Here is a 25364-nt window from a genome sequence, read left to right as displayed (position 1 = left end):
TGATGCACAATAACCGATTTTCTGCCACCCAGCAAACGAACTCTGTAATTCAAATCCGACAGCTTCGCGGTCACAATAGCTGCCTTCCACGGCCTGACGAACTTGTAGTATTCACCACGTGGTACTACAGCTTTGAACAAATAAACAGGGTCACCAACCTCGAACTGATGCTGTGTCAGCTTCTTCTCGTAAAGCCTCTTGTTGCGCTGATGTCTGCTGTTGGAAGACTGGATAGCGATGTCGTGGGTCAGTTTCAACCGTTGCGTGAGCTTCTCCAGGTACTCTGACACAGTGGCTGTTTTGCCCTTCGTTGACGGCACCTGAAACTGAAGAGTGGCAGGCATCGTTGGGTTCCTGCCGAACAGCATGAAATACGGTGAGTAACCAAGCGACGAATGCACCTTTGCACGGTAGCCCAGCATCAATAGCGGCAGATGGACATCCCAGTCATCATGGTTACCGTCCAGATACTTTGAAAGCATTCCCAGAATGGTCCTCATCATGCGCTCACATTTAGCGTTACCCTCCGGATGATAGGGGGAAATCTTAGTTTTCTCAACGCCTAGCAGGCGACAAACCTCTTCGATGAGAGCTCCTGTGAAATTGGCAGCGTTATCAGAATGAATTCGTCTCGGGCATCCAAAACGAGAAATAAACTGATTCACCAGGACGTCTGCTACTGTTACTGCCTTCATGTCTGGCACTGGGTAAGCCTCACACTACCTGGTGAAATGGTCAACAACCACAAGCAAATGTCGATTGCCCTGTGAAGTAGTCGGTAAACCTGAAAGGAAATCGATTGAAATAGTCTCCAGAGGCTCCTCAGCGTAAAGCTCGCCCATCGACGCTCTCGGTCGGGGCACTGGGGCAGCTCTCGTGTTGCAGCGCTCGCATCGGCTGCAGAAATCCTTCACGGATTCGTCCATATTGGGCCACCAGAACTCGCGTCTGGCAGTCGCGACAAGGGCCTCAGCACTGTAGTGGCCTCCAGCTGGACCTGCGTGCAGAGAGGTCAGCACACCGGGAACAAGTTGTTGCGGTACGACCAGCTGCAACTGCTCCTCTCCACCTGCACGGGCACGATACACACGGAACAGCACACCGTCCAGCAGCTTCAGGCGGTGCCACTGTCTCAGCAGCGTCACAGCGCTGGGGGTCACGTTCGTCGATCTCGGCCTCTTTCCTGTGGACATGTGTCTCGCAATGTCAGCTATCGCAGGGTCCTGATCCTGCTCGTGGCGAAGGAAGCCATTTGACCACGAGCCAGGAGACACTCTCATGACCGGGACACTCTCTGGTGCAGTTTGAGTCGCAGCATCCTGGGTCACCGGCGGACGTCGGCTCATGACATCAGCTGGTACGTTCTCAGACCCTGGACGAAAGATAATCTCGAAGTCATATTCGGACAGTATCTCCAGCCATCTCGCCAGCACTCCTGAGGGATTTTTGAAATTGAGAAGCCAGCGAAGGCTCGCATGGTCAGTCCTCAGCTCAAAACGCCTACCAAGCAGGTAGTGTCTGAAATGCTGGACGAAAATAACACAAGCCAGCAACTCCTTTCGTGTGGTGCTGTAGTTGCGTTGCGCCTTCGACAGTCTGTGAGACGCGAACGCGATCACCTTGTCCTCTCCATCCTGCTCCTGGAAGAGAGTAGCACCAATGCCTGTGTCAGAAGCATCGGTATCAAGCCGGAATCGGCCAGCACCAGCTGAAAATCGGGGAAATGAGACCACTGGCGCGCTCATCAGCGCACACTTCAGCTGCTCAAACGCGCTCTGCTGCATGTCACCCCATTGAAACTTTGCATCTTTGTGCGTCAGCTGAAACAGAGGTGCAGCTATTTCGGCGAAATTGCGCACAAACTTTCTGAAATATGACGCGAGTCCCAAAAAGCTCGACAGTTCCTTGACTGTACGAGGAACAGGCCAGTCTACTACTTTGGCTACTTTTTCGGGATCAGCTCTCACGCCACCACCTGACACTACATGACCCAAAAAGTTGACCTCTTTACAAAACAAAGAACATTTCTCCAGATTCAGTGTAAGCCCTGCAGCCTGCAACCTCTGCAGCACCTTATCAAGTTTGGCCAACACATCCTCCACTCCATTCCCGTGAACCACAATGTCATCAAAATAATGAACACAGTCATTTGGCGTGATATCTCCCAACACACGATCAAGCAGACGAGCACAGGTAGCAGGTCCTCCTGCCAAACCAAAAATCATCCTTCGAAAGCGGTACGAACCGAAGGGTGTAGTGATGGTGGTCTTATCTCTATCTTTCTCGGACACACCGATCTGAAAATACGCGCTGTTCATGTCAAGTTGGCAAAACGTATCAGAACCAGACAGCGCATCCAGCGTATCATCAATACGCGGGATCTGATACACAGGAATCTTACTGCAAGCATTCAAACGTCTCAGATCAGCAACCAAACGAAACTTTCCATTCTTCTTTCGAACCATAACGATTGGGGACGACCATGTGCCATTCGACTCCTCGAGAATCCCTTGGTCCACCAGCTCACTGATCTGTGCCTTGACCTCGGCTGCAAGGTGAGGGGGAACACGTCTGGGTGCCTGCCGAATGGGCGGGTGGTCACCGGTGTCTATGTCGTGGGTGACCACATCAGTGAAGCCGATATGGCCGTCAAACATATCTGCATAGCGGGACAACAGCTCGTGGACTCTCTGACGCTGTTCGTCAGTGAGGAGAGACTGATCGAGTTTAGCCAGTTTCTTCACATCAACATCTGTCGACGCCGAGAGCTCCGGTGCCTGCTCTACAAATCCAACCTCGACCGAAGCCAAACTTCGCTTTTTGAAGAGCGTGATCGGCTCTGCTGTCACATTTCGAACGACCACGGGAACACAAGCACGATCAACATTGACAATAGCACGCACCACCTCAACACCAGAGGGGACATCATCTGGCTCAATCAGAGCTGGGCCGACGTAATCGCAATTTGGCACAAGACCTTGTAGGACCATTTCACTGCCAAGTGCCAGGAGCAATCACACGGTCACAACTCAGAGACACATTGCCCAAACTCACAGCCTGTGCAGAAACTGAGCGAACGGACACGTTGGGAACCATGACAAGACGTCTCCGACTCAAATCGATCACACACGGACAATGTTGAAGGAAATCCACTCCCAACAAACATGGCACGTCAATGGCGTCAGACACAAACAGGGGAAGGGGGTAAGTGACATCACCGATCTGGAATGGCACTACGACCCGACCCAACAAAGGCAGGTCTTCTTTAGACGCAGTCTTGGCCGTTACACTGGTACGTTTCAGGGTCACATTTGGGAGGGCATCAAACACTGAGCTATGCAAAATACTGATTGAACTGCCGGTGTCCAACAAACACTCGCACTTGACACCAGACACGCTTCCCGAAATGCGCATCGCATCAGTGATTGGGATTGACTTTTCATCATTACTTACTGGGTCCGATCGGCGACCCCGTGTGAACGACCGGACCCTTGGTCGTTTCCCTGCTGTCGTTCTGGGCACACTTTGGCGATGTGACCTTCACCGCCACACACAAAACATCGACAGCGATTCAGACGGCACCGGTTACGGACATGACCGGCACGGCCACAACAGTGACACGTCACTGAAGCAGCGGCGTCACCTCTCGGACGCTGGACACGGTTGGGACGGTTGGACACGTTTGGGTTCATCTGGGCCTGGTGCGTCACTGCAGCCAGGCGGGCCTCAAGCTCAGAGACACGTTTGTTCAGAGCATCGACAACAGACTGTTCAGACTCAAGAACACGGACTGGTTTCACAGATGACTGAGAGCCTGGAGCACGCTGGTCGGGAGACACAGCGGAAGCAAGCGGGGATGATGCAGCACCGATCGTTACTCGTGAACACTGAATATTGCGCACCTTAGTGACGGCAGAGTCAAAGGAAGAAATGCCGTCGGCAATTACGGCAGTGTAATACTCCTGCGGAAGCGTAGCGAGGAAGTGACTGAACAGGAGAGGAGTGAGGTCATCTACAGTAGGGAAGGCCAGCTTCATCAGTTTTTTGAAACGAATGACAAATGCATCCAGGGGCTCCTCTGCACTGTAGCGCAAGTTCCGAAGCGCCAAATGGTGGTCAGTCACCGACGCCTTGGTAAAGGCCGACTGTAGCCCCTCAACCACACCAGAAAATGAACCAAGCTGGGACGCAGGCAGCCCATCGTACGCATCGCGAGCAATGCCAGTCAAAGTCAGTGGCAAAACGTCAAGTTTGCGTCGCTCATCCCACCCCTGAATACGAGCATAGCGGTCATAATCCTCCAAATACCGGCGCAGAGATCCATCCCCATTAAAACGCGGCAAAGAAACAAAAGACGACATCGCAATGTCAGCGGGGTCACGCACTGTGGATCTAACAGCCATTTCAGAACCAGAGTCCAGACCAGGTGGCTTTACATCATCCGACATCGTAATGAAATGCAACAAATACACAAAAAAAATCCGGAAAATGAGTACGACTGGGAAAGGATAGGATACAGGCAAATGATCGTTTCTCACATATGAAAGGACCAGGAAAAATAAAGGCACCTACACATGAAAGGATATTACACGGAAAGGATGTAACTTTTTTAACTTTTCTTGAGATAAAAAGCGTTATAACTTTTCTTCCATAAAAAACGACGATCAACGATGAGCCACAGCGGTGCAGAAATCAGTGAAAGTTCAGTTCAGTGAGGCAGTGAACGAGGCCTCAGTCACTCGACGAATTTCACAGAAACTGCGCGACTCACTGCCACTGTGCAGTCATTGTCCGGAACCGAGACAGTTTTTACGAGCGACATGTTGAATATGCGCACACGGGTCATGGAGCAGCGTGTCACCAACCTCAATGGACGAAAGCTCGAAGTTGACCTGTCTCATGGCGCAGTCTCGAAGATGTTGCAGTGCAGACGGTGTGGTAGCTGGCCACCGCAGCTGTGGTAGTCTCATCTGGCTTCATCATAGCCAGCAAGCAAGCCAGCTCAATCTTCACTGTCTCGCAGTCGCCACGCATCAAGCGGGCCAAAATGTCAGTGCAAAGGGCACAGAAAATAATCGGCTTTACTTTTTCTCACTTTGTAGCGGCGCTCAAAAGGCATGGTCTTGCGATAGACACGCACCGCTGCCACCAATGTAGACTGTGGTTGTGTCTTAGGTCCGAAAGCCGATATTTAAAATCACATGTTTGCTATATTAGGCAAAACAAACCAAAAACATGCACACGTCCGGCCGGCCCCCGCTCTGCCGACTCTCTCCTCTGGTCTCCGGTCAGCTGTCGCTGCCCAAGCGGGAAGCGGGGTGGCGTTGCCCTAGCAACAGTTGCTAGGAGACGGCCGACGGCCTCCTCCCGCGGACGGATGCGGGCGGCGAAACTCAGCCGTCTATAAATATACAACATACAATATACGACAGAGCTGGCCGCCAAAGACGGCATCCTCCGATCTCTCATTCACTTACTTATTCCGGCTCTGGCGGCCACCCCTTTTTCCACGCGCGGACGCCGCAGCGCCGCCTCCCCGCCGACGGTTGCCACCATCGACGCTACTGGGCGTGGGCGGGGAGCCGCTCCCCAGAACAGACGAACCAGGGTCAGCCTCGATGCTCAACGAGGTAGACGAGGCCTCCACCCCCAGCGACGGCTCAGAACTCGGTGGAACCGCTGCAGAACCCGCACCCGGCGCCGGCCCCGCAGCGCCAGATACCTCCATCGGTGGCTCCGAAGCGCCAGCCCGCGACACCGCCGGTCCCGAAGCGTCAGCCCCCGACACCGCCGGCCGCAAAGCGCTGTCTCCCGACTCCGGCGGCTGCGAAGCGCCAGCTCCCAATACCGCCGGCCAAGAAGCGCCAGCCCCCGACCCCGGCGGCACCGAAGCGCCAGCGCCCACCGGCTCCGCAGCAACAGCTCCCGGCGGCGCAAGCCCAGGGCCAGCGCCGCTCCCTCCAGGGGTAGAGGCGAGACCTCCCGGCGGCGGGGCACGCGTGACAGAGCCCTCTCCGGACTCTCCCAGGCCCCGCGCCGGGCTCCCTCCGCGGCACCGCCGCGTCCATCGCGCCGGTCACAGGCAAGGCAGGGGCGGACCCAGCGCCCGGCGCTGGGGCGGCGGTACCTCCGCTCTGCTGCAGAGCACTTAGGACGTCCGGATCGTCACCGAAGATGTCTCGTAAGCTGTTCAAGGAGTGGATCTTGATCGTAGGCCCGCGCTCCCTCGTCCGGATCTTGATCTGGCAATTGTTGGTCCAGGGCCCAGGCTGAATGGATCTTGCCCTTACGGCGGAGCTGACGGTCAGGGTAGGTTGGTCAGGTCAGGTTCTCAGCAATGAACGTCTGAGCTAGGACTTGCTGCGTCAGGTTCGGGTGATGCTGCACTCGTCCTGCTTTCAGATTCCTTCTTCCTTCAAGAAGTTCTTGTCTCTTGTTGAAGGAGACGAACTTGGCTATTATCTGTCGTGGCTTGCCTCGTCTCAGCTGGTCGACCCGGTGAGAGCGATCTAGATCCGCCGCTGTCAGTGTGATCCCAGCGGCCCTGGCTAGATCTATCACAAGGGCGTCCGTGTTTTCACGCTCGTCTCCGGCACACCACTGATCACTACAGTAGTGTGTTCCTCCTGGAGTACTGCTCCATGGCATCCATCTCTCGAGGCGGCCAGCTGAGCTCTAAGCTGCTCGATCACACGTTAATTTGTTTCCCGAGCCTCTATTACAGGCACAACACCCCGTTCCGCGTCCCGCGACCGACCGCCCGCTCGCCGCGGCGCGCCCACTCCCCAGCCGCCGCCAGCCGGGCGGCGGCGCCGCGACCACTCGCCGGGCCGCGCCACGGGCGGCGCCAGGCGCTCGCCCAGGGGCGGCCCGCGCCACGGGCGGCGCCGGGCGCCCGCCCAGGGGCGGCCCGTAACACCCCTCCCCCCTAGCACAACGCGCACGATGTAACAACGATGATCCGCACAAGAAATACCGCGAACATGTCTCCCCGCGACACGAACAAACAACCACGCCTCGCCACAAAACCAGGCTGCTTCCTCGCGCCGGCCGCGCAGGGGAGGGTAAGCACCGGGATGGTCCGCCACACATTGAGTCACCGAGCTGCTACGGCTATGCCTCAACAGTCAACAGTATCATACACAGCCGCCTCCATACTACTACTGAGTCGAGCCGCTCCTTGCTCGCTTAACGAAACAAAAAAAAAGGTACTTGCGCCGCCCCAGAACGAAAGTGAGACACCTCAACACCAAAAGAACACACACATTCAGCCGCTGCTACATACATGTACGGATGCACGGGCCGCCACCCGAACGACCGCCTTCACCACCTGCCCTACACCCGTTAACGCATGCGGAGCCACTTGGGGAATGACAAACTGATGCACCCGTAGCCCCTCTTGTTCAGATGTACGCCGTCCGCGAGATGGAGCCCCTCTGCCACCTTATACACCCGTCGCTTGCCGTGGCGGCAACAGAGTCGCCGCCCCAGCGGGATGACGGCAGCTCCCGTAGCCTTCTTGATTTGGCGGAGAGACTTCTCGAGTTCATAGGCTTGCGTCTCTTCCCATTGTCGGCCCCGATCCCGGGACAGCCGCGGCTGGGTGCCCACGAGTGTGACGTGCACTCCCATCCTCTGTATTTCTCCGATCCGGTCCTGAACTTCTTTCATCAACCGCGTCTTCATCCCCTCTGGTAGTTTGATGGCGTCCTTCGGGTACACATCGTTTCCTCCTACCCACAGGATTACTTGGGCACTGGAGGTGTCAGGATGAAGGCCATCCAACCACCTCCGCACCTCCATGACCCCCTCAGCCACCCAGCGGCGCAGTGTGTACCCCGGTATGGCCCGGATGGTGAGGCTTCGGGGTGGGTCGCAACGGACGTCTGTTCTGTGCAGGATCGAGTCCCCGATGAGAAGGACGGCTTCCGCGCGACCAGCCTCCGGCGAACCGCCGGACGCCCCGTCGGCCTCACCAACTACCACCTCCTCCGGCGACCCGTCTGTGGGCGTCTCCTCCCGCGGCTTCTCGTCCTGCAGCTCCATGTTCGAAAACTCCTCGAACTCTTGCGCCTCGACACCCAGCAGCTCACTTAGCAGGTCCGTTGTGTCAGTCTCCACCAGGTCGACCGCCAGCGGAGACAGATGGTCACGCACAGGATCTCCTGCGCCCGCCTCTAGCAGGGTAGTCACGAACGGGGGTGTGGAGACACCGGCTAACACGGCGGACGTCGGAGACAGCGGCGGCAGATACTCTACAGACCGCTGCGCATCACCCGTGAGCAAGCCGGTCGTCGTCGATGGTCCACCAACCGCTCCGGCGCCGATGGGGAGCGCGATGTCCTCCTGCTGCTGGACAGCCTCCAGGGCGGCACGTACTTCGGCCACTTCCCGCCGCCTCTGCTCCCTCTCCTCTTCGAGGGCCGACCATAGGCGATCGATCTCCTGCCGCATGCGCTCCATCTGAAACTAGAAAGCTGGACTCATTCATCGTCCCGCCTGATAGTATGCGGGCGGCCTTGACACCCGCCCGGTTCGCGTTATGTAGTACCCTTGGGGTGTCCCACCCTGCCGCTCCCGATGGGTCCCTCCGGCGGACCCGCCGGCCCTTACGAATGGCATGAATGGTACTTGTAAGCCAGTTGTGTGATCCTCATTGGGTATCCACTCCCGGATCCCCGTGTCATGTTCCTGAGTCATTTCCTTAGTCATATCTGGTCCCTGAGTGTGGCGCTTGGTAGTCCCTTCCTGAATGCCAGACACCCGTGGCACAAACTCCTTCAGGTCATTGTAGTGAACCTGACGTACTTTGCCGCGCTCGTCCTGAATTTTATATGTTGTTTCATCTCGCCCCCCACGGTTACCGATGATGGTCACCGGTCCCTTATACGGCAGACCCAGTTTCGGCTTCCCGCCGACGGCGGCCGTGTGATCTCGCACCCACACTTTCGTTCCTGTAGGATAGGCAGTGTGATTGACTCTGCTATCGTGGCGAACCGCCATCCGAGCAGCTGCTTTGGACGTGGCTTCTTTGACACGAGCATATGCCCGTTTCATTGTCTTCAGCCGACTGTTAAGGAACGTCCTGGTCGGGATTGGGTCAGTTTCGGGGCCATACACCACGTCCAGCGGTACCCGAGGCTCGAAGCCATGAATCAAATAGAATGGGGTGTACCCGGTAGTTTCGTGGAGGGACGAGTTGTACGCCATGGCGTAGGACATGACTCCCTCATCCCAGCTCAAGCCTTGGCCATCGACGTATTTCGAAACCATGTCCTTTAGTGTACGCATGAAGCGCTCGACCATGCCGTCGCTCTGCGGGTGATAGGGTGTTGTCCTAGTCTTGTGGATACCGAGTCTCGTATACATCTCCTTCATCATCAGAGACTCAAACTGTGCGCCCTGATCAGTGTGTAGCCTCTCCGGGACACCAAGCTCTTGGACCCAGTCTAGGAAGGCATCCATGACTGTCTCCGTCTTCTGATTTGGCATTGGGTAAATTCTCACGTACTTTGAAAAGTAATCCATGATCACGAGTGCGTATTTGTTTCCTTTTGAGGAAAGAGGCATCTCCGTGATGTCCATGGCAACCCTCTCAAAGGGGCGAGACGTCACCTCAGTCACCAATGGTGCACGCCTGCTCGGGGCAGGCCTACAGCGTCGCTGACATTGTGTGCACGAGGCGCAGTAGCTGCGGACGTCCTCGTTCATCCCCGGCCACACGAATCGGGCTTTTACCCGAGCGATGGTCCGCCTCCGACCCATGTGACCACTGGATTTGTCATCGTGGGCGAGTCTGATGATTTCAGCTTGAATTGCCTTGGGCACGGCCGCCTGGAAACGTTGCTTGCTGGCAATTCCTAACACTCCTGAGCGAACCTCTACTTGTCCCCAGTGCTTCTTCAAGACGGCCCAACCGCTCGTCTCTGTGGATTTAGGCATCCTCCCCTCCTCCCTTGCCCGACACAACGCCGATAACGTTGGATCGTCTTGTTGGGCCTCCAGCAGCAGCGACTCGGTTGATCGTTTCTCCCCGACTGCGGAGGGGGGCGTCAACGTCTTTGTCGCCGGGTTCACCCTGTCTGTCGGCCCTGACGATAATGTGGCGGGTGCTACAGAGGTGATCACGGAATATGGTGACCCTCCTACCCCAGAGATCGCCGCATTCCCTGTCGGCGAAGCCGCCGTGGACCGTGACGGTGTTGGCGAACCGCCAGCCGTCGGGACTGATCCGCCCTTTGCTCGCGACATGCCGGCATCCCCAGCCAGACCACCATTGCCCTCATCGACGGACACCCCAGATGGCCTCCTCGATAGTGCATCCGCATTGCCATGCCTCACCCCACTGCGGATCCGAACCATGAAGTCGAAGGAGCTTAGCTCGACCGCCCAGCGTCCTCGACGTCCTGTGCCATCACGTTCCACCGAGATCGAATCAGGGATGTTTGCCAGAGGTTCGTGGTCAGTCACTACCTCGAACTTGGCTCCAACTGTATATTGCCGGAAATGTCTGATGCCGTGGACCACAGCCCAGAGCTCTTTGTCGTAGGTGGGCCATTTCACCTGCTGCTTCGACAGCGCCTTACTCTCATAGGCGACCACCCGCTCATACTCCCCTGTCTTCTCAGTCAAGACAACGCCAACCGCGAAGTTGCAGGCATCGGTGTACAGGACAAACGTCCCCTTGCCAGTTGGTAGCGTCAGGATCGGCGGCGTGGCCAGGACGGACTTAAGCTGCTCGAAGGCTCCTCGCATCGCTTCCGTCCACCTGATTTGACCGTCCGCCACCGTGGCGTCTCGCAGAGGCTTTGTGATTGCCGCATATCCTTGGATGAAGCGTGCGTAGTACCCGCACAGACCGAGAAAACTCCTCATCTCTTCGTCGGATGATGGATGTGGCCATGCCAGTACCTTTTCCACGTTACGTGGATCTGGCCGGATTCCCTCTTCGGAGACTAGGTGGCCGAGGAACGTCACTTCTTTGCGAGCGAAGCGACATTTTTGCGCCTTGAGCTTCAGTCCCGCCGCTCGGATCCGCTCGAACACCTCTTGTAGAGTGGCCAGATGCTCTTCCTCCGTCCTGTTGAACAGGATGACGTCATCCAGGTACACTAGGCAACTTTTTGTGTCCAGACCCGCCAGGATCATTTCCATCAACTTCTGGAACGTGCCGCTCGCATTCTTCAGGCCCATTGCCATCACTCTGAAGTGATGTAGCCCCTTGCCCGTCGAAAACGCCGTCTTTTCTCGATCCTCAGGTGCCAACTCCACCTGCCAATATCCCGTGGCCATATCCAGCGTGGTGAACCACCTCGCTTTAGCCAGGGTGTCGAGAGAGTCGTCAATTCGAGGGAGTGGCATCGCGAAGCCTTTCGTCACTCTGTTCACTGCTCTCAGGTCAACACAGAAGCGGAAGGTTCCGTCCTTCTTGCGAACCAGTACCACTGGAGAGCACCAGGGACTTTCGCTTTCTTCGATGATCCCATCCTGTAGCATCTTCTCCTTCTGCTTCTCCACCTGGTCACGCACCTTCAGCGGCACCCGCCGTGGTCTTTGTTTGATGGGACTAGCATCACCAGTATCGATCTTGTGTCTGGTTAGATTCGTCTGACCAATATCTCCGGGACGCCAGCTGAAGACATCGGCATATTTCTCGAACAAGCCGCGCAGCCTCCCCTGACCATGTTCCCCGAGATCAGTCAGACCGGGTTCCAGCGCCTGCTTCACGTCCGGATCGATATCTTCAGCTGCCTCCGGTGGAAAACCTCCACCTTCGCAGCTCGCCACCGCGTCAACCACGTCGTCCGGCTCTGGACACAGTTCACACATGTCTCCCAACGAGTCTCCCATCGAGAAGAATGTTCCCACGTCTGAGCCTTTCAGCAGTCGAACGTCTTCTGTCCCGACGTTCGAAAATTGAATGGGCACTGTGCCGTCGGTCGCGACAGCAACAACAGCTCTCGGTATCAACAGTGAGTCCCAGTCGGCTGCAGGGCTCGGCTCCACCATCCCGGTCATGGGCGTCTCTGCCACAGCTACGCCGGATCCATCCAGCGGTTCAACCACCGCTGCAGCTGTCAGGATTGAGCGACCCGGAATAGTCACCGTCTCTGCCAGAACAACCTTAGCTCGGGAAGCTCGAATCTCTGGGTACGTGGGAAGGGAAATTTTCAACCCTTTGATACGAAAAACTCCCTCTTCGTCATCGATGATGGTGCGATGCTGACAACAGAAATCTCGACCGAGAATCACGTCATACACCAGACCAGCCACCGCTGCCAGTCGAGAACATCCGAATGTCTCTCCGGAGATCGACATCGGGACATCACAGAGTACCTCCGTGATCACCAGCGGACTCCCACCCGCTCCCTTCGCAGACCGCGAAGGGGTGGTTGACTTACAGCCCAACTCCACCTTGATGCGCTGATGTAAGCCGCACCTCACCATCGAGAAATCTGCGCCAGAATCAATGAGTGCCCACGCCTCAAGACTACCGATTTTCACCCTGACGGCGGCTGCGGTGAACCGGGACTGGTGAGAAGCAGCTGACTCTCGCCCCACTGAACCAGCTGCCCCTAGTTTTCCGGCTGCCTGTTGTCAGTGGACTTCGTTGGTGCAGTCTGCCGTCTGCCCTGCGCTGAACGGGTCACGTGGTCCGTGAGAGAACGGCAAGCCGCCATCCAGTGACCGCTGCGACCACAGGCTAGACAGAACGGGTGACGTGGACCCCTCCCAGGCTCCTTGAACGGACAGTCAATCCGAATGTGTCCCCTTTCTCCACAGCAGAAACAAATGACGTCACCGGTACCAGACCTCGGCTGAGCGCGGCGAGCCGCCGGGCAGTCTCGTCGCATATGCCCTGGCGCTCCACACCTGTAACAAGATATGTCTCTCGACAGCTCTGAACCTGTTCGGGAGCTGGCAGCAGCTACTAGTGTCTCCATCGAATACCTGAGATTGGCTATCTCCTGTTCCAACTGAGCTACCCGGCCGTCGCTGCAGCTTGCGTCGACCCGGTCTGGCTCAGCGTCAACCGCCGCCACCGCCGACCGAACGCCTGAACAGCCTTGCTGAGTCACAGGTGACTGGCCAGCCGCCCGCACCGCCTGGACCACCTCCTGGCGCTTGTTCAGCTCGTTCACGATAGACACTGCTTCGGACAGGGACCCTGGCCTCCGGTGACACAATTTGGCCTGAAGCCACTCATCCCGCAGCCCACAGATGAGTCGGCTCGCCAAATCCTCATCTAGAAACTTTCTCGGTTCAGTCGAGCCGGACCCTTTCGACCCGGGCGCTGCCGCCTGTGATGGAAATGCGGCTCGGCCGAGTTTCCCGATGCGGTCTGCAAAATTTGCCACCGTCTCTCCTGGTGCTTGACGCACCCCACCGAGCGCTGCCCGCGCCTCCAGTGGATCGACGGATCTACCGAAACGCTCACCCAGGTGCTTCCGTACCTCGCAGTACGATTTGTTAAGTTTCAACTGTGATTGCGCACAATCCGAGGCCAGACCGTCCAACAACGGCAGGAGACGTTTTAACCGTCCCTCGTCCTCGTGCTCAGACGTCAGCGCCTCAAACCGTGCTATCCATCCCTCCCAGTCATCCGTGTCCAGCCCCGCGAACCGCGGAGTGCGTGATACCAGGATGGTGTCATTAAAGTCCATCGCCGGACTGTCCCTGGGGCCCCGAAATATATGCAAAAAAATATTACAGCTGACCCTTCCACGCAGTGCAATTGTGATGTGGCCTTGTATTTAATGTCGACTGCCGTGTGGACCACACGGCGACAAAAAATCACGCCGAGCAAACCGCTCGTCGATGCCACTTAACCAAAATAAGTCATTGATAACATCCGCCGTGTGATCCACAAGGCGAGAAAAAAAAAATATGCTGAGCGAGCCGCTCATCAACAGACACGCAATACCAATAACGGCAATTCAAATAAAAATAATAGCACCAATCCTGAATTCATGTGGCTTACCTCTAGTGGTGTCCTACCGACCGCGCCAATATTACAGGCACAACACCCCGTTCCGCGTCCCGCGACCGACCGCCCGCTCGCCGCGGCGCGCCCACTCCCCAGCCGCCGCCAGCCGGGCGGCGGCGCCGCGACCACTCGCCGGGCCGCGCCACGGGCGGCGCCAGGCGCTCGCCCAGGGGCGGCCCGCGCCACGGGCGGCGCCGGGCGCCCGCCCAGGGGCGGCCCGTAACACCTCTGCCACGTACCGATTGACGAGTGGTGCCAACAGCTTCTCCTGGAGATGAATATCTCGTCTTCGAAACACGTTAATATGATGCTTTTCACATTGTCGGGCTCCATATTGAGCTCCGTGACACACCGCCCGCCACCGATCACTCACTATTTAGGCTGTTCACTGTTCTGGCCGTTTCTCACTGACACAGCACCGATACAGCACTGGGCGAGCTGGGGCCGTGAGCGCAGGGTCGCGGTTTTGCGTCCGACCCGGGCGGAGGTCAGTCGCAGACTTCTCGCATTTGGCTAAAAGTCCTGCATGCCATATTTTCTCGAAGTATCTGCTTATGTCTAAGTAAATTGTCGTTAAGTCTTGTCCTTTGTCGAGAGAATGATACAGTCTGTCTGTTAAGTACGACAACAGCAGCAGGAGACCAAGACGGCGGGCACGGCACTGGTGACGGTGACGGGTACCAGTGTCACCCACTATGGTCGAGTCTGCGTGTCCGGTGTCGTGGCTTACCTACAAGCACGAACGTTTTCTTGCGCGGCTTTTTGGAAAACTCTGCAGTGCGGTCTAGGAGTGAACTCTGCAGTTTTTAAAAACTCGTCATTTCTTTCCATGCAACGACATAATATGAGGACGCCTTTAGGGCCCAAAGGGAGCGCCCCAAATTAAAAGGTACAGGGTAATGGGCTTAACCTGAATGCCCGCGTATGCTGGATACGCCTCTGCTCTGGAGGCTGAGGGGCACCATGTTTTTTTCTTAATGGGGCGCCCAAGCGCCTGTGATCTTTAATGGGGCGCGTGTTACGCTTTGCAGATCAGCATCCTTGGTGTTGACTTGTGTGCCGAGTGCTCTGCCCCCTGGAAGGGGCGCCATCGTTCAGAGGGGCGCCGAATGTTCTTGAGAGTGCCAGTAATATTGAATGGGGGCGCCAGATGTTCTGGAGGGGCTTCAGTGATATTGAATGGTGTGCCGGATGCTCTGAATGGGACGCCAGCGATAATGAATGGGGCGCCCACTCGCCCGTGAACTTCAATGGGGTGCCTGATACGTTTATGAGGCGTGTCGGTGGTGTTGAATGGCGTTCCGAGTGATCAAGAAGGGGCGACATTTTTCGGAAGGGACACGTCATATACTCTGGATGGTGCGCATTTAATACTGCATGCGCGGATCCAGGGGGCGGCGGGGGTAGCCCCCCCCCGGCAAAGTGGCGCCCTTTCAGCTGTCCGGTGCTCGGCGCCGTCTGGCGCCGGGCACCGGATAACGTATATAAGGCGCGCTTTAGCACTACTTATACCCACGACCCATGCACCGGCGCCCCACACAAACCTCAAACGCAACAGTAGCTGGTAGTGGAATTGCATACCTAACATAAATCCCTGTGGCGCTCTTTCAGATCCCGCCATCGCCCCTGTCAGCATTATATGTGCACCATCTAGATGTACATATATGTACATATATGACGTGTCCCTTCCGAAAAATGTCGCCCCTTCTTGATCACTCGGAACGCCATTCAACACCACCGACACGCCTCATAAACGTATCAGGCACCCCATTGAAGTTCACGGGCGAGTGGGCGCCCCATTCATTATCGCTGGCGTCCCATTCAGAGCATCCGGCACACCATTCAATATCACTGAAGCCCCTCCAGAACATCCGGCGCCCCCATTCAATATTACTGGCACCTCTCAAGAACATTCGGCGCCCCTCTGAACGATGGCGCCCCTTCCAGGGGGCAGAGCACTCGGCACACAAGTCAACACCACGGATGCTGATCTGAGATAGAGCTTAGCGGTAAGGACCAAAAAGATTTTTTTGGGAAGAGACGAATCCAATGATACCCAGTTTTACCTTCTCAGGTCAGTCATTGACCTTCCAGGTCAGGTCAAACTAAAGAATGTTGCTGTTTTGGGTCACCGTTGGCTATCAAGTGCGCTGCTTATCATTTACCGATGACGATGCCGTTTTCTGGTGCCAAGCCAGCTAGAACCTCTTTGTCACACTACCCGACTAGGTTTATGCTGCTGAGGTCATTTCAGGTCAAGTTAGGTCAATGTCAATTATATGTGTTTGTATGTCTGTGTGTGTCTGTGTGTATACTGATGAATGCACCGGTTGTTTATGTGTCCATATTACATGAAATCATGATCTGAGAAGCTTTTACCAAAAATGCAGTCAAAAACTTCACAAAAAGTAAATTCCGCTTGCCTAAAACGCAATTATCTTAGATGACCTCGGTTGACCTTGACCTTGACATTTGTACATCGTCGAACAACATGTTCGATGATAGGTGGGAGGTAAGACTGATAAAAAAGGCCGAAATCAAGGTGTCAAAAGCTCACAAGGCCCATAGCCAACGCAAGATGTTGAGAATTGGCCATTTGGGTCATGACATGACCTGAAAAACAAGGTCATATCTCCGAAACCGAAAACCACAGAAACTTGAAATTTTCAGTGGACATCAAGAAAGGATAGAGGAGCAGCTATACGAAAAATCATCCTTCTAGCTCTAAAAATGTTGAGTGCAGAGTAGAAAGACTACCTGGGGGGGTGGCAACCCCCCCCCCCATGTGCGGGCGAGGGTTAAGAAAAAAAAAACAGGGTGCCCCTCAGCCTCCAGAGCAGAGGCGTAACCAGGATACGCGGGAATTCAGGTCAAGTCCATTGTCCTGTACCTTTTAATTTGGGGCGCCCCCTTTGGGCCCTAAAGGCGTCCTCATATTATGTCGTTGCATAGAAAGAAATGTTTTTAAAAATTGCGGAGTTCACTCCTAGACCGCACTACAGAGTCTGCCAAAAAGCCGCGCAAGAAAACGTTCGTGCTTGTATGTAGGTAAGCCACGACACCGGACACGCAGACTCGACCATAGTGGGTGACACCGGTACCCGTCACCGTCACCAGTGCCGTGCCCGCCGTCTTGGTCTCCTGCTGCTGTTGTCGTTCGTAGTTATCTGTTTGCCGCCGCCGCAGTATTGAGTCGAAATTAATATACATATGCACATGCATGTTAAAGCTAGGTACTAATCTATTTGTCTCAATCAGCATTTAGGCATCATGAAAAAAAAAAAACAGATTAAGTGATCGTGAACAATGCGTGGAAATCAAACGATGCATTACAAAATCGGGAGTGGGGGGTAGGGAGGGGGAGGGGTGTGGGGGGGGGGGCGATGGCAAAGACAAGTTTGTTCATCTCTTGCTTGGGCAGCATTTGATTCGTGGTGATATTGTGCCAACGAACGCCGCTGCCAGGACAATGCAGCTAACACCGGCATTGCAGTCTCCATTATGCCCTATGAGGCAAACTTCGAGGCCTTTGAGGCAGACGCAAACGTTGAGCTAGGAAGCTGAAATTTTGCATACTTCTTATTGGGCCAACAAGCAATGCACATTGCCCCAACAGACGGTAAATAACTTTTGAAAATACCAATTTCCAATTTTAGTGTTTTCTGGACCAAATTTTTGCGAGGAATCCGATGGTGTGGTCCCCGAAATCTGAAAAATTTCCATTTTGGAGATAGCACCTATTTTTTGAAAAATAAATATTCGTCAGGCTTAATAGTCAAATAAATTGGAAATATAACGAGTTAATTTTTGTAACAACACTGGAATGTGTCGAACATGAATAAGAGATATATTTTAGCTGAGATGATACTATATCTGAGCATACATGTACATGAACTAGTACATTAACCCTCGCCGGCCGAGAAGGGGTGGGGCGGGTGCCGCCTAATAGGGCTTTTCGCGATAGCTTAACCCTCGCATGTGTAGGGGGGGGGGGTCGGATGGACCCCCCCATGGTTTTTCGCGAATAACTCGCGTAAAAGCGGCCGATCGCGACGAAACTTTCAGTACCCTCGCATTGATCAATTTTACACCTACCCTGAAAATTTCATGACCCTGACCCAAATGACCTTTGACCTGTGACCTCTTTTCCGAGACCATGTTTGGCCGGAATCGCGATTTCGCGTATGTCGGCTCGCACTAGCCGCGTGTTTGCAAGCTTTTCGTGGTTTCAAACGTTCCAACATGTGATTTGATGTTACTGCCGTGTGTGTCAAGGTCACCTGAAGGTCAGGTCAGGTCATTGACCTTTGGTGACCTTGGGTGACCTCGGGTCACTTTTTCGAGTTGTACATGTTTCTAGGCTAGTTTTTGGAGCTGAATTCGAATTTAGCAACCATTTGAACATTTACGAAGTAGTTTTGGTGACTTCGTAACATGTTACGAAGCTGTCAGAGGCGGTTGACACGTACTACGAATACCCGTCACGACGCCTACTGGTTGACCTGACCTGACCTGACCCGACCTGGTCTAAATGCTTCAAGACATCATCTGTGATCAAAACTAACACGATATTCGTGATCAGCACCCCGAAAAACCCCTTAGCAGCCACACTTTACGACTTTCTAACAGGTCCCGATTTTCCCGACTTTGGGTCATTGACCTGACCTGGAAGGTCAATCAATGACCTAGGACCTTAAAATGGGTATCATCGGCTTCCTCTCGTCACGGGCAACTCGCTTGTTTTTTTCCGCGAAGCTCTAGCTCGATCACGGGCCAAACGGCAAGGGGGGGTCCAACCGACCCCCCCCCCCCCCTACACATTAGAAGCTGGCAAACGCCGCACACATGCGAGGGTTAAAACTCGCTTGGGGTAGACAGCTGAAACTTGGCATACCTAATCTTTTATTCAAGCTGGATCTTTTGACCTTAACTGCGTTTTCAGGTCAGGTCAGGTCACTGACCTATGACGTCATAAATGAGCCTCTGCGAGGTCCTCAGATGTTGCAACTTTGCAACGCCCTCAGTGCCAGAGGAACTTTCACAGGAAGATGAAACTTACAGGACGTAGTATCCTTCAGAGGTCTCACAACTTGTATATCTCGGATTTAACCTAAATGTCACATGAGGTCAGGTCGGTCACGTGACTTCACCATTATAAGTCAATGTGGGAAATATGAAAACTGTTATTTTGGCGCCGGAAATGATCTAAAACTGTCCCAAGCACATGAAATCGTGGTTTCATGTACTCTTTGTAAGGTCCGATCATGAAACCACGATTTCATGTGCTTGGGATAGTTTTAGATCATTACCGGCGCCAAAATAACAGTTTTCGTATTTCCCACATTGACTTATAGTGGTGAGGTCACGTGACCGACCTGACCTCATGTGACATTTAGGTTAAATCCGAGATATTCAAGTTGTAAGACCTCTGAAGGATACTACGTCCTGTAAGTTTTATCTTCCTGTGAAAGTTCCTCTGGCACTGAGGGCGTTGCAAAGTTGCAACACTGAGGACCTCGCAGAGGCTCATTTATGACGTCATAGGTCAGTGACCTGACCTGACCTGAAAACGCAGTTGAGGTCAAAAGATCCAGCTTGAATAAAAGATTAGGTATGCCAAGTTTCAGCTGTCTACCCTAAGCGAGTTTTAAGCTATCGCGAAAAGCCCTATTAGGCGGCACCCGCCCCACCCCTTCTCGGCCGACGAGGGTTAATGTACTAGTTCATGTACATGTATGCGCAGACATAGTATCATCTCAGCTAAAATATATCTCTAATTCATGCTCGACAGATTCTAGTGTTGTTACAAAAATTAACTCATTATATTTCCAATTTATTTGACTATTAAGCCTGACGAATATTTATTTTTCAAAAAATAGGTGCTATCTCCAAAATGGAAATTTTTCAGATTTCGGGGACCACACCATCGGATTCCTCGCATAATTTTGGTCCAGAAAACATTAAAATTGGAAATTGGTATTTTCAAAAGTTATTTACCGTCTGTTGGGGCAATGTGAATGGGAAAACACCAGGGGAGCTGGTCTTCCAAAAACTTTGTAAAATTTGACGGGGCCTAATCAGGGTCTGTTGTTCTGTCCCACAACTATGCTTCAGGATTTGGCATTAGATGTCTACACTGCTTCTATTCTGGTTCGTTGTTTATGTTTTCTGTTCATGTAGGTACCTACCCATCTTTCTTAACCCCTTGCAAGGGCTTGTGTAGGCATGCTTCATGAGCTTGAGAATTTATAGCCCATTGCAATGTGCTTTTGGCTATATGTTTTAACTAAAAACAACTTATTATATACTATCTGGTTGCATTGCATTGAAAGTATCCACGGCCGGCTGATGGCTGGCTGCCCACAGTTTGCCACGGCTGTGGGCGGCTGTGGCTGTGGAGCCACATCTGCGGGGCGGCTAGGCTGTGGAAAATTGCAGCCATGCAGAACTCTACCTCCAGCCCAGTTGCCTCAAAGTTGCCTAACTATACGGGAGATGTGGGCCCTACGGGCTGTTTTTGTGGCACTTCAATCAAGCAACGCAATCAAAAAGGTAATTCGTGTTAGGTGAGCAGCTCCTTTTGCACGCCTGAATCAAAAACCTCGCTACGGCAAGTGCCTTTGCAAGTTCAGAAATACCGTTGCAAAGTTTCGCTCTGCAAAGACAAAAGCATTGGATCGGCTTGCACATTCATTTGCAAGAACCGTGCCGGGGACTTTGACCTTGCGGGAGCAAAGTGCCGCCCCTATCGCATAGTTGCACGCGGTATGAGGTAAAATGGCGCGCGCTACCGTTCCACGCTCAACGGAGGGACTGGCATTGACAGTTCTGCACATGGAGATTCGGCACTACGGGATCAGCTATGTGGTCACGACCGGACCCCGCCCTTGGGCCGGTCAGAGGAGGTATATATAGCCCGGCAGTGGACGGCTAGAGCGCAGTCAGCTCTCAGCGGCCATAGCAACCGTCACCATGATCAAGGTAAGTCAAATAAACCCGCATAGAAACTGAATGAGAGAAATCCTAAGTTTTTTCAGTTCTGAGACGAGGATTGATTTCATCTGCCGCGATACATAGGTGTGCTGCAACCCGAATCATATTGATCATTGACACATTAGAAATTTAAAGGAAAGGCAAGCCACATCTCATTTGTATGAATGTACAGTCATCACAAATTTTCCAAGCTTCAACAGCGAGTTGATAAAGGAGTTACTTATTAGTTATTTCATAGTTACTCAATTACCTACACGTCTTAATTTAAAACTGAAGCATATTTCAAACTGTTTGGTTATTTGTAATGCGTAATGCCTAGTGCTTAATTAGCTTAAGGTTTGCGTTTGAGGCCCTCCTAGCTACTATGTAGAGAACTATGTAGCATGTAATCATTGTTTTTTATTAATTGTTCTTTATTAATTTATTAAAAGTAGGCAGCGCGTCCTTAATCCTTTTATACCGAATCAACTTATGATGGCGTAGCGAGAACTGCGCCCTAGACTACTTAGAAAATGCGAATGGGGATAGCCGTATGTTACGCTTTACAACATCCTTTTTCAATGTGTTTTCAGTTCGCCGTTCTCTCCCTGTTCGTGGCCGCTGCTGCTGCCAGCGGAGGTGGCCAGAGCCACGTCCACGTGTCAACGTAAGGAAACATAAACAGCGATTTCCGTTGGTTCTTCCTGCTTACCGTGCTCAGCGGACTCAGCCTGCACAAGTTCTTGTATTTGGGCCCGGTGCGATTTCCATAAGGGAGGTTTTTATTTAACGTCAGAGAGGGTATAATATTGAAGTTCTATCGACGAAAATTTCCAAACATTTTACTTACTAAAGAAACATGGCACGATATAAACGCCAATTTTTCTTTGCTATAATTCAGATTTCATTGATTTTGTGAGTGATGTTGTCACCCGGTGGCTAAACCAGACTTAACACAGGACTTAACACAGAAGCATGAACCAAACAACTGACATATTTCTCATATTCCAGTGCCACGCCGTACGGAAGCTCGTCGTACGGATCTGAAGTGTACCACCCTCAGTACGTGTAAGTAAACATTAATATGTATAAGCACTTATGCAAATAACAAGAGTTCCGCGAGAGACAAGCCAATAAGAACTCCAGCATATGAGTAAGGGAACGAGCCTCGACAGTGTAGAACATTAAGGTCTCCAGTCTTAGCTTGTATATCTAATATGTTAATTATATCCAACGTAGATTAATAATTATTACACTATTGCATACAACGTTCAAACACTTTTCTATCTCACGTTAGTGAAATAAACTTACAATTCTGAATGAGCATGTTAACAGTATAAGAGAGCATTTCCATAACAACCCCAGATAAGTGTTCACGTAAATGTGAAGGGGTAACCAATGGCTTGTTTTCAGGTCCGGTGGATACGGTGGATACGGTAAATTCGCTGGAGGATCCGGTCGGATCTACGCCCAGGGAGAAGGGATCGGACTCAGCCAGGGTGGTGGATACGGCGGTGGATACGGTGGATACGGACAACAAGGATACGGACGCGGCGGACTCAGCGGATACCAGTACGGATACAGCGCTGACGTCGGAAACGGATACGGACAGGGCGCCATCGGAGGTGGATACGGCGGACCCATCGGCGGACCCATCGGCGTAGCTGGTGGATATGGTAGCGGATATGGAATTTATTAAAACAAAATTGTGATCTGAACACTCTCATACTGCCACAATCAAATGTTTCAGGATATTCGTAATCTTGCAAAAGTGTGCATGCTTCAATGTTTCTCATAGCTACGATAATACGATAATACATTGCCACGACTACTTTGATTTGTCTTGCTCAAGGAACCATGAAATGAACAGATATTGACCAACCAATCATGCACTTAGCGACATAAACAAGAAACATTTCATCGAAAAAGAAGCCAGTTTTACCAACATCAAAATAGCCGCCTGCCGGTTTTCTTTTCGCCTTAACCCGCGAGTTGCTAGGGGGGGGGGGAGGCGTTAAACGCCCCCACTTTTTTCGCCGCGCCATAGCATAATAACGGCGCGCCAAGATTTGGGTACCTGTAGGCTATCAATTGAAGTTTATTGTGACAATGTTTCAAAAAAGGAAAAATTTTTAGATCGAGGTTTTAGTTACGTCATGATTTCTGAGTTTTCGACCAAAAACGGCATATGTTCAAAAAATCACATAAAATCACAAAATAGACATACAGACATGCCGTAAACGCCATTAAACTGCCGATACCATAAACAATCAAATGGCTATCTTCGATTATTGATTATCGTTCCGCATTTTCCAAAATCTTGAATTGAATCTTAGCAATTTTTCGTGACTACTTCACGACCATGATAAATGCATTTCTTAAAGGGACTGTCCCACCTTTGCATTAGTTCTGAGTTGAGATAGCCAAGTTGGCGGTCAGGTTCAGAAACCACTATATATCCTGGTCGCAATATCCTCAGTTTCGTGGTGTTAAGGAAATTCGTTCCCTTCATTTCAAAAGTGGGCCTTAGCTAAGGCCCTATCTCTTAACCCTCGCCCGCACATGGGGGGGGGGGGTTGCCACCCCCCCAGGCAGTCTTTCTGCTCTGCACTCAACATTTTTAGAGCTAGAAGGCTGATTTTTCGTATAGCTGCTCGTCTATCCTTTCTTGATGTCCACTGAAAATTTCAAGTTTCTGTGATTTTTGGTTTCGGAGATATGACCTTGTTTTTCAGGTCATGCCATGACCCAAATGGCCAATTCTCAACATCTTGCGTTTGCCATGGGCGTTGTGAGCTTTTGACACCCTGATTTCGGCCTTTTTTGCCAGTCTTACCTCCCACCCAGGGGGCGTGAAGTCTAGTTCCTACCAACCTGGCACTCCCATGCCTACGTCACCACGAGGACGCCCGAGGGCATTTACATGTTGAAGATTTTTTTTTTTTTTCTAACTACACCGCCACCCATTAATAGGTGACCAGGAGTGCCCCCTCCCTCAGCCCAGCGACTCACAGAACCTTACTTTACCACCAGAGAAAACATAAAAATGGCAAAGTCGCGGCACTCCCTGCTAAGAAACGGAAAACAACTCAAAATAAGCAACCAGTCGGTAAGAGGAAGTATGGTTAGTTAGTTAGAAGAAGAAAAAAAAACGGCAAAAGATGTCCCCGCTGAAAGCAGCGGGAGACTAAATCACTACTTCCAATACCATGTTTTATGATGTAAAAGAACACTCATTCAGGGTTAGTAAAGGGACACATACATACACACAAAGCACAGGTTCTGGTCAGTATTCTGCAAAAGGTCATGTGTGACCGGATGAACCCTTCCAGCTAAGCAGAGCTTGTTGCTGGTCGGGGTCACCGGTCACAACGCCGTAAGGGTGGGTTCGGTGTAAAGCCACAGTCACTATGGCTGACAGGCTACGCTATACGAGTAGGTGTTTGGAGGAGTTGAATAAAAAACTGCAACGTGATACAACGCATGCATATTATTCTATTTGAAAGTACCTTATTTATTTGCATATTTTACTATTGATTATTGAACTTATGTAAACAAAAGCTACACAGGGTGTTCTAGGAAATACTCCTTACTTATTTTCTTTACTTGCAATTTAGACATGTTGATAATGCATTGAGCGTTAAATTGAGTTGCCATAATTTTATTCCAGATGCTAGGCCCAAGCCATGTTACATTACGAGTGCAGTATAATCTTTTTATAAATGGTTCAATGAACTGTTGACGATTTCTGGTCCTTGAATCGCTAGGGTCACTAAGGGTAAATAATCCACCAACAGATGATGGGAGAGAAAAAGAAAGCTTTCTGTGCATTAAGATAATAGCCTGCTGTTTTGCTATATTATGAACTTTGAGAAGCTTAAGGCTTTTGAAAATTTCCTCTGTGTGTGCTAAACGATGTTGATGAGTAATAATACGAATGGCTCGCTTCTGAAGCAACTCAATTTTGTTTAAGTAAGAAGGAAATGTGAATCCCCACACCACACAACAATAATTGATATATGGTAAGACCAGTGAATTGTACAAAAGAGTTAGCAAATGAGTATCAAGGAAAAATTTTGCTCTGCTCATTACCCCAATGTTACGACTGATAACTGTTGTTAAGTGGTCAATATGGAGATTCCATTTAAGGTTCGGATCTATAATCATTCCTAAGTACTTCACTGATTGAACAGCCTCAATAGGATCACCATTTAATGTTACATTAAGTTCTGCTGGATTGAGTGTATTATTGTAGATTTGATACACTGTTTTCTTTGTGTTGAGGCTAAGTTTATTTGCTTGCAACCACGTGCATATAATGGGCAATTCAACGTCAATCATATTTTGAAGCTGGAACGCTGTTCCACCTTCAAAAATGAAGACTGTATCATCTGCATACAGTAAA

General features: G+C 52.0%; 2 protein-coding genes across 2 annotated transcripts; one reads left to right on the top strand and one right to left on the bottom strand.

Moving 5' to 3' along the window:
- Positions 1–8487: 8487 nt before the first annotated feature.
- Positions 8488–12447, bottom strand: LOC122390921. The gene has a single exon (XM_043384374.1). It carries the CDS (start codon positions 12445–12447, stop codon positions 8488–8490), a length of 3960 nt encoding a protein of 1319 aa, XP_043240309.1.
- Positions 12448–20925: 8478 nt separating this feature from the next.
- LOC122390934 (keratin-associated protein 6-2-like) lies at positions 20926–22790 on the top strand. The gene is made up of 4 exons (XM_043384390.1): positions 20926–20968; positions 21553–21626; positions 21971–22027; positions 22373–22790. Exons 1-4 carry the CDS (start codon positions 20960–20962, stop codon positions 22656–22658), a joined length of 426 nt encoding a protein of 141 aa, XP_043240325.1. The 5' UTR covers positions 20926–20959; the 3' UTR covers positions 22659–22790.
- The last annotated feature ends 2574 nt before the right edge of the window (positions 22791–25364 follow it).

Source organism: Amphibalanus amphitrite, unplaced genomic scaffold, assembly GCF_019059575.1.
Source record: "Amphibalanus amphitrite isolate SeventyFive unplaced genomic scaffold, NRLGWU_Aamphi_draft 000415F_arrow, whole genome shotgun sequence".
In the NCBI taxonomy this organism is placed as follows: Eukaryota; Metazoa; Arthropoda; class Thecostraca; order Balanomorpha; family Balanidae; genus Amphibalanus; species Amphibalanus amphitrite.
The sequence above is the reverse complement of the archived record's forward strand: the minus strand, read 5'-3'. Positions and strand labels throughout refer to the sequence as shown.